At 56.6% G+C, this 6,976-nt stretch overlaps 1 protein-coding gene across 1 annotated transcript in view; it reads right to left on the reverse strand.

The window, feature by feature from the left end:
• Positions 1–328: 328 nt before the first annotated feature.
• LOC103912482 (BPI fold-containing family B member 4-like) overlaps positions 329–6,976 on the reverse strand; it is a 15,296-nt gene continuing 8,648 nt past the window's right edge. Inside the window, exons 14-27 of the mRNA XM_009318756.1 lie at positions 6,695–6,910; positions 6,008–6,112; positions 5,714–5,857; positions 4,998–5,058; positions 4,363–4,423; positions 3,702–3,793; positions 3,133–3,345; positions 2,837–2,890; positions 2,130–2,300; positions 1,880–1,947; positions 1,702–1,744; positions 994–1,057; positions 477–553; positions 329–352 (exon numbers count right to left, since the gene is read on the reverse strand). Coding sequence (XP_009317031.1) covers positions 329–352; positions 477–553; positions 994–1,057; positions 1,702–1,744; positions 1,880–1,947; positions 2,130–2,300; positions 2,837–2,890; positions 3,133–3,345; positions 3,702–3,793; positions 4,363–4,423; positions 4,998–5,058; positions 5,714–5,857; positions 6,008–6,112; positions 6,695–6,910 — 1,393 coding nt within the window. The remainder of the gene's footprint in view (positions 353–476; positions 554–993; positions 1,058–1,701; positions 1,745–1,879; positions 1,948–2,129; positions 2,301–2,836; positions 2,891–3,132; positions 3,346–3,701; positions 3,794–4,362; positions 4,424–4,997; positions 5,059–5,713; positions 5,858–6,007; positions 6,113–6,694; positions 6,911–6,976) is intronic.

Below are 6,976 nucleotides of genomic sequence, written 5' to 3' on the forward strand. Positions count from 1 at the left end.
CCGCAGGTTTGAGCACCCACTGTGGCTGCAGAGAGGACTGGCCTTTATTAAACCCAAGCATGAGAATGCAAAATACACCCGCGTCCTTCCGAGCATCCACGAAAGAGTCCAAAACACAACATCTGGAGGCAAAAACCATGTGTGTTCCTTCTGTTCCAAGCAATGGAGGTGGGATGCAACGTTCACATGGAAAAGACCAAGCTGCTGTTCTGTTGTGTTAGGTACGAAGAGAAATGCGGTGGAGCATCCTTCAGGCAGGCTGGGCTCCCATCCCTCCGGGGCCAGACAGGGAAAACCAGGGGACCCTTCCCAGCCCGGCATCCCCAGCTCACGCCGACAACACGATGAGATCCTGGTGAAGCAGACGGGTTACCTTCCCTCTGAATATCCTCCGCGCAAGCAATGGGCACGGCCTTTGCTCCGGAGCAGAGCTGGGGTGCCGGCAGAAGAACCTCGGGGAACGCCTGAGCACTTACTTCCATGACATCGATGTCCGCACTGGTGAAGTCGATGTTCAGCAGCCTCGGGAGGGGAACCCCCACTCCCAGCACGCCTGCGGGTCACAAGCCAGCCCAGCTTAGTGCCGTGGAAGGAGGGGGTGGCTGCCGAGCTTCTGCCCAGGGCTTGGTCCCCAACTCCATCCTCCCTGTGTGCAAACCCCTCCCTCCACGAGTGCAAGGCCCTCCGGAAAGGCTTTGTGCTGTGGGACTTAGTGCGTCGACAAAACATATTGTCATTTGCTCCTGCCAGCAAAGCGGCAGGTGGGGAGCAGCCCCCACGGAGGGGGCTGCGGGGCCCCTGTTTTGTGATATGTGGGTTCACCTCCCGGCAAAACGCTGCCACCTGAAACACCCCCACCCCCCCCATCAGTGCAGGTCAGTCCCACTGGCTCCTGTTCCATACGGCGAGGTAAACTACACCTGCATAAATCTGGTGTCTAGGCTACAGTCTAGCACAAACAAATATGTGGACGAGGCATAAGAGCTCCCTTACTGTTCATTGCAGGCAGGAAGGCAACATCGAAAACCTGGTCAACGAGCATCTCCAGGAGTGAGACCTGCAACAAGGAGAGGGGTCGCTTAGTGACACTGCTGGTCCCAGTCCCGTGGTCAGTGCAGCCTCACCCTGTCCTCAGGCATGTGGGGATGCTCCGTTCACACCAGCTAAACCCAACCTGAACCCTTGGTGCTCCAGCTCCACACCCATCTAATGCAAACTCCCAATTTCACAGAAATTGGACTTTAAGCATTCTATGGTCAATTTTTAGTCCCAAAATAATGCCATTCCACAGGCCTCTTCCCGCTGGCATTAAAGCTGTCTGCACCAAACATGCTCTATCTGCAAGTATCCTGCGACGGGAGAGCCCAGGATTCCTCCTGACTTTTGCCGTCGTCCCCTATGAGGCACAGGGATGAGCCTCCCCAGGCGCGTCCTGAGGGGACGTCATGGGCATGTGCGGGGTGTCCTGCGGTTCACTGAGGACCCAAACCTCTCCCTCTCAGTGGGGATTTTTTCTGAAAATTGCTCATGGATCATCCATGAAAAGAAAATCCATCTCCAGAGGTGAAAGAAAGGTGCTACTAAAAATACGACACAACCGTTACACCATAATTGGCCCTTATTTCTCCTGAGCCAATATCTATCAGCACTTTGCTTTCTGCAATGGATTTTGCATGTTGCTGAGGCTGCTCACGTTCTTACATCAAAACCACCAACGGATGAAGACACCAAGGAGAGATCAGCCCTGCAGAAGGAAGCAGAGGTAAGATCCAAGCAGTTCCTCTGCTGACCCAGTCCTGTCAATGCCCTCATCATCACACAGCCCAGGAGATCCCACGTCCACCCCTCGCCACCCCCCAGACGAAGACCAGTGTCCTACTTCTCCAGGCTGACGCCAATCTTCAGTTTGTTGTCCTCAACCGAAAACTGGGCCAGCAAGGAGGTGTTCTGCGGTCAAACAAAGAGGTCAGGGCAGGGGTGGCTCCTCCAGCCCTTGCCCAAGCCCAAGCCTGCAGCCCAGCTGTGTCACATCGGGTGCAGATCCCATCTACTGGCACCCCGACACCTGCTGTGTGGGGAGGGGGAAACTGCAGGAGGAATTTCTGCATGGGTTGTTCCTTCGTACATACAATATTCAGAAGGCAGAGCGACCTCTGGACATCATCTGGGTGGATCACCATCACCTCTGCTGTAGCCATGAGCTGGATCACACCTTTATTTTTCTTTAAGGTCACCACAGGTGCTTCAGGGACTGCAATTTTCAGCAGCAATTCACGTGACTCGGGGTACGCCTCGAAAACCTGTCAACATCCAAAGGTGGAAAGTTTCTGCTGGCAGGAGCACAAGCAGTGCTGACACTGGACCAGGCAGATCAAATGAGTAACCAGGAGCCAGAGAGCAGGCTGCCTACTCCAGCAGCATTAGCACCGTGCTGCTCTCAGGGGGCAGATCTGATCCTGAATTGCTCCGGTCGGACAAGTCTGTATCTCAACAGGCTGAAGTGAAGTCAAGCTAGCTGTGCGCTCAGCCCCGTGGACGCCCTGAGAATCGCTGAGAGCATCTCATCCCGGCTGGAGGACCACAGACAGCCCCACATCCAGGCAGACGGGGCAGCTGCAAGGCTCATCTGTGACCTGAGAGCTGCAGAGGATGGGGTGACAAACTGGGCTCTGGCCTGCCATGATTTCCATTTCTGGACCTAAGTCAGAGCTCGTTCAAGTCCATGGGACATCTGAGATGATGCCTCTGAGGAGGAAGAGACAGGGAGACCTCCCCTGCCCTGGACGCTGCCTCTCTAGCCGGGTTACTTGCAGTGCAAGGGGGAACCAGGACTCACCGCAGGAACCAGGGCTCCAAGGGATGATGTTGTTAGTGGCGGGAGCTCAGGAAACTGTGACACAGAAGAGAGAAATGCTGCACGTGTGTGTGGCGGTTTTCAGCAGAATCTGCTTTCACCAGCAACATGCCTGAGGCTTTTACCACATGGTCTCTCACTCACATTTTTCGCCTAAGCTAGCAGAGACCCTGCTAAATGGTACAGAGGTGCTAAGGCATTGCACGGTGGGACCAGTCTGCATGGCTGACAACCCTGAGTCCTTCCAAACCCAGAGCTGGGCAGTACTCCCTGCTCACCATGCCGGTAGAGATGTCCAGGTCCAGGGCACCCTCCTTCTGCAGGACAGACAGCACCGAGCTGAGGAAGTTCACAGAGAGGCCCAGCTGGGAGGAACTGGTGTCCACCATCGGTGGCAGGGGTGGCATGGGGACCCGTGGTGGTGTGGGGACAGCTTCTGTCTTTCCCAGCGGATAGTCCACCAGGCCTCCTGCCACTTGCCCGACGACAGTCTGGAGTTACAGGGGAAGGAAGCACAGGCCAAAATGTTTGCAATATTTGCCTTTACGGTTAACTTCATGTTCCTTCAGTGTGAAATCGCTGTGTACATGACCATGCCAAGTCAGGCCCTGTGACACTTACTTCTCCAGAAGTTCATGAAATGCAAACCCCACTGCGCTCTCCCGTGACGGCGGCAGCAGCAAGAGCAGGGCATTGAGCCAGGACCTCCCCAGCCTTTTCACAGCAACCTCAGAGCCCGCTGCTCAGGTGTAGGTGGCCCCAGGGACAGCCCAAGGAGACCTTCCCAAACCCAAGTGAAACAGCACAACTCTTGCACGTAGATGGAAGGAGAAGATGCAGGACTTACATTCAAGTCTACCTCGAGGAACTGGCTGGTTACCAGGGGAAGACTGGACACGGTGTACTGGATACTGCCCAGCAAGCCCAGGGGCACCAGTGCTGGGGGGAGAGGAAGAGACTCAGTGATTTCCCGCTGGACTCAGGTGCAAATACCCCCTCCCCTGCTCGGCAGCAGGGGTTTTTTTCCAGAAGAGCCCTGGCTCACAGGTGAACTCAGGGCAGCCACTTGGCCCCGGCTCCGGGTGCTCTGTGCTGAGCGGTAATGCCACAGGAGATGTCGTTTCCCTAATGAGCAGTGCGTGCCACTGCTGCAAGTGGAGGGGACAGCTCACAGCTGTCATGCCGCCCTTATGCACCCAGGGGTCCTTCTGTCCGTGATTAGAGATGGAGAAAGGGGAGATGTGGGGAGGGGAGAGCATCCCTCCAGGCGTGCTGGGACACTGCTCCCTGGTTGCTGCCTGGGGGTGACAGGTTCTGGGCAGGGAGCTGCCGGGGGTCCCCGCTCCCTGCTCGGGGCAGACCTGGGGTCTGTGGGGTGAAGCAGGGGGGTTTGCTCTTCCTGCCTGGGGTGCAGCAGGGGGGGATAGTGTCACAGTCCTCACATGGCCAGAGTGGAGGTGGCACGAGGGGGAAGGCAGGGGAAGGCGTGGGACCCACCAAGTACTTACAGTTCACAAGACCCAGCTGGTCGTTGACGAGTCCCAGGGCAACGTCGACCACCGGGCAGAGCTGCAAGAGTCGGGGAGGGACGGTGAGTAACCCGTGTTCAGAGCTGGACAAAGACACGCAGCCCAGCTCGGCTCTGCCGCGCTTTCCAGGGAACGGGAGCACTGGGCGCATGGGATGGCAGTCCCCGCTGGTGACTCCACGGTGCTGAGGCTGCACCAGTTCTGGATCTGGCCCTGCGCACCTTGCCCTTCGTCAGACAAGCGGGGTTAGGACTGGGTCCCAGGAGCCCATGTGGGATGGCTGGGGACACCCTGGGGCTTTCAGGAGGGAGGAGAGATTCAGTTAGCCCATAACACAGTCCAGAGCATCGTTAGAAACTCCCAGGCACTTGGGCAGACCCGCGCCAGTCTTGTTGACCTTGCATTTGGAAGGAGGGAGCAGCTTCTTCCAAGCAAATGGAGATATGGCACATGTCCCCTGCTAATCCCAAACCACTGGGTGGGCAGGTGGACGCAGCAGCCCTGGGACAATGGCCATGCTCCCACTCTGGGACAGGAGCGATGCCGCGGGGAGCTGCACTGCAGCTTTTTGGACTCATTGCTCCTTTCCTGGGTGGAGGTTTTTTCCAACTTACCAGATTAGGAAGAAGTCTGTTCAGGACACTTGCCAATAAATTATCCACAACCGGGAGCAGGCTGTGGAAAAATGAAGGAGCACCATAAAAAAACCTGCTGCAAAGTAAATGGGTCTTGTTAAACCATTCCCTGTGAATAGTGCGGAGCGCAGACCTCCCGGAGCAAGACAATTGCAGCAGCAAAGTGCATGGTGCATGCTTGGATTTTGCATGAGATAAGTGTAATTTGCATCCCAAAATAACCAGTGGGAAATTTATTGCTGCCTTTTATCTAATAGTGTATAGTCTCCTTAAATGAGCGGAAACAACCTCAGCCCAGGTGGTTTCTATGATTTATGTATGATGTGCTTACGTCTTAGAAGACCCCGTGCAATGTCAGTTAAAATGACCCATGAATGCAGCACATGGGACAGAAATGTCCCTCCGGGACTGCTGCGGGGTCGTGCAGCCCTCTAGGACAACATGTCCATTTGCTGCGGCTGCACGAGGGGCACACAGGGACCACCGCCACCAGCAGCCCTTTGCTCAGCCCCGTGACAGGGCCGGTGAGTGACTGTCACCTGCAGGAACCCGGTGTCGCAGTCACCCACGGGACTCAGACACGCAATGGGAAGTGCCCTCGTGCATTCGCTGTTCTGCGGGCACGGGCTGGGGGCCAGCAAAGCCCAGTGGCGAGGTGGCTCATGCCAGCAGAGGAGGACACCTCCATCACTCACCCTCTCAGGAGTCTGACTTTAATGCCACCAAGGAGGGTATCACATCTTTCTGTCACCAGTTTGGGGTAGCCTGTGCCGTCCATGGTTAGCCTGACCCTTGACGTGATGTTCACTTCCACCGCAATGTCGAGCAAACCCAGGAGGCTGTGCAAGGGGAAGGGAGCGACCTTCAGCGGAGCAGCCACTTCCCAGCAAACAGGAGCAGTGTGTCCCCCCAGAGACACCCCTTGTGGTGGTGCTTCCACCAGGTCCGGGGGCACGGGTGGCACTGCCACCAGCACCAGCCCGACCTACCTCTTGGCATTGAGGGCCACCCGTGTGTAGAGGTTGAGGTGGACGCCGATGCCAGGCAGGAGCCGCAGGGACACCCTGGGGAGTGTCAGCTCCACGATCCTCAGCCTGCAGAGACAACGAGGGAGACACCACGAGTGATGGCTCTGAGCCCAGCACCCTGCCGCTTGGGCTCTGCCGCTCACACAAAGCCACTGCTCAAGGGGTGGGCAAGTCAGAGGCCATTTAGACCAGAAATGGCAAAATAGACCAAGTTTTCTCAGTTATTTTCCAGTTTTAGTTATTTTCCAGTTTTAGTTATTTTCCAGTTTTACCAGAAGCTTTGTTCTAGTTGCCTTATTATTGCTTGTGCTTGTGCTTCTGCTTGGTGCTGGGCTTCAAATAAGAGTTAAAATGGGAGGGTTGCAAACAAGTGAGCATTGCTTTGGCAGTGGTGGCACCGGCTCCGCAGGGCCAACGTATGGTTCTGTGGACCCTCTACGGGCAAGTGCCTTTCAACTACTGTTTCCTTTAACTTTCCTTGTGTAGCAGCCAGCAATGCAAACTTGGTGGGACTTCCAAGCAGCATTTATCTCAAAGCATCAGCTCCAAACGAGATCTGAGCATCTACTGAAGCATCACCATTGCTCCTCCCCCAAACAGATCTGAGGTTGCTCCCCCTGCAAGGAGCCTGGACGGTGCTGTCCTTACCCGGTGAGCCCCTGGACCGTGCTGAGCAAGCCGCCTTCCCCGAGGATGCCGAGCAGGCCGCCGCCTCCCAGCAGCCCTCCGTTGCCCAGAAGCCCTCCTCTGCCAAGAAGGCCACTGGAGCCACCGAGGATCCCTGCTGTGCTGAGGAGACCTCCGTCACCGAGCAGACCTCCTTGTCCCAGCACTCCTCCAGCAACCCCTGCGGGGATGTCACCCCTGGGGACATCGCCACCAGCTGCCAGCCAGCCTCTGGCAGGGTTTCTGGGGCTCCCCCCCCAAGCC

The sequence above is a fragment of the Pygoscelis adeliae genome, unplaced genomic scaffold, assembly GCF_000699105.1.
Source record: "Pygoscelis adeliae isolate BGI_AS28 unplaced genomic scaffold, ASM69910v1 Scaffold432, whole genome shotgun sequence".
NCBI lineage: Eukaryota > Metazoa > Chordata > Aves > Sphenisciformes > Spheniscidae > Pygoscelis > Pygoscelis adeliae.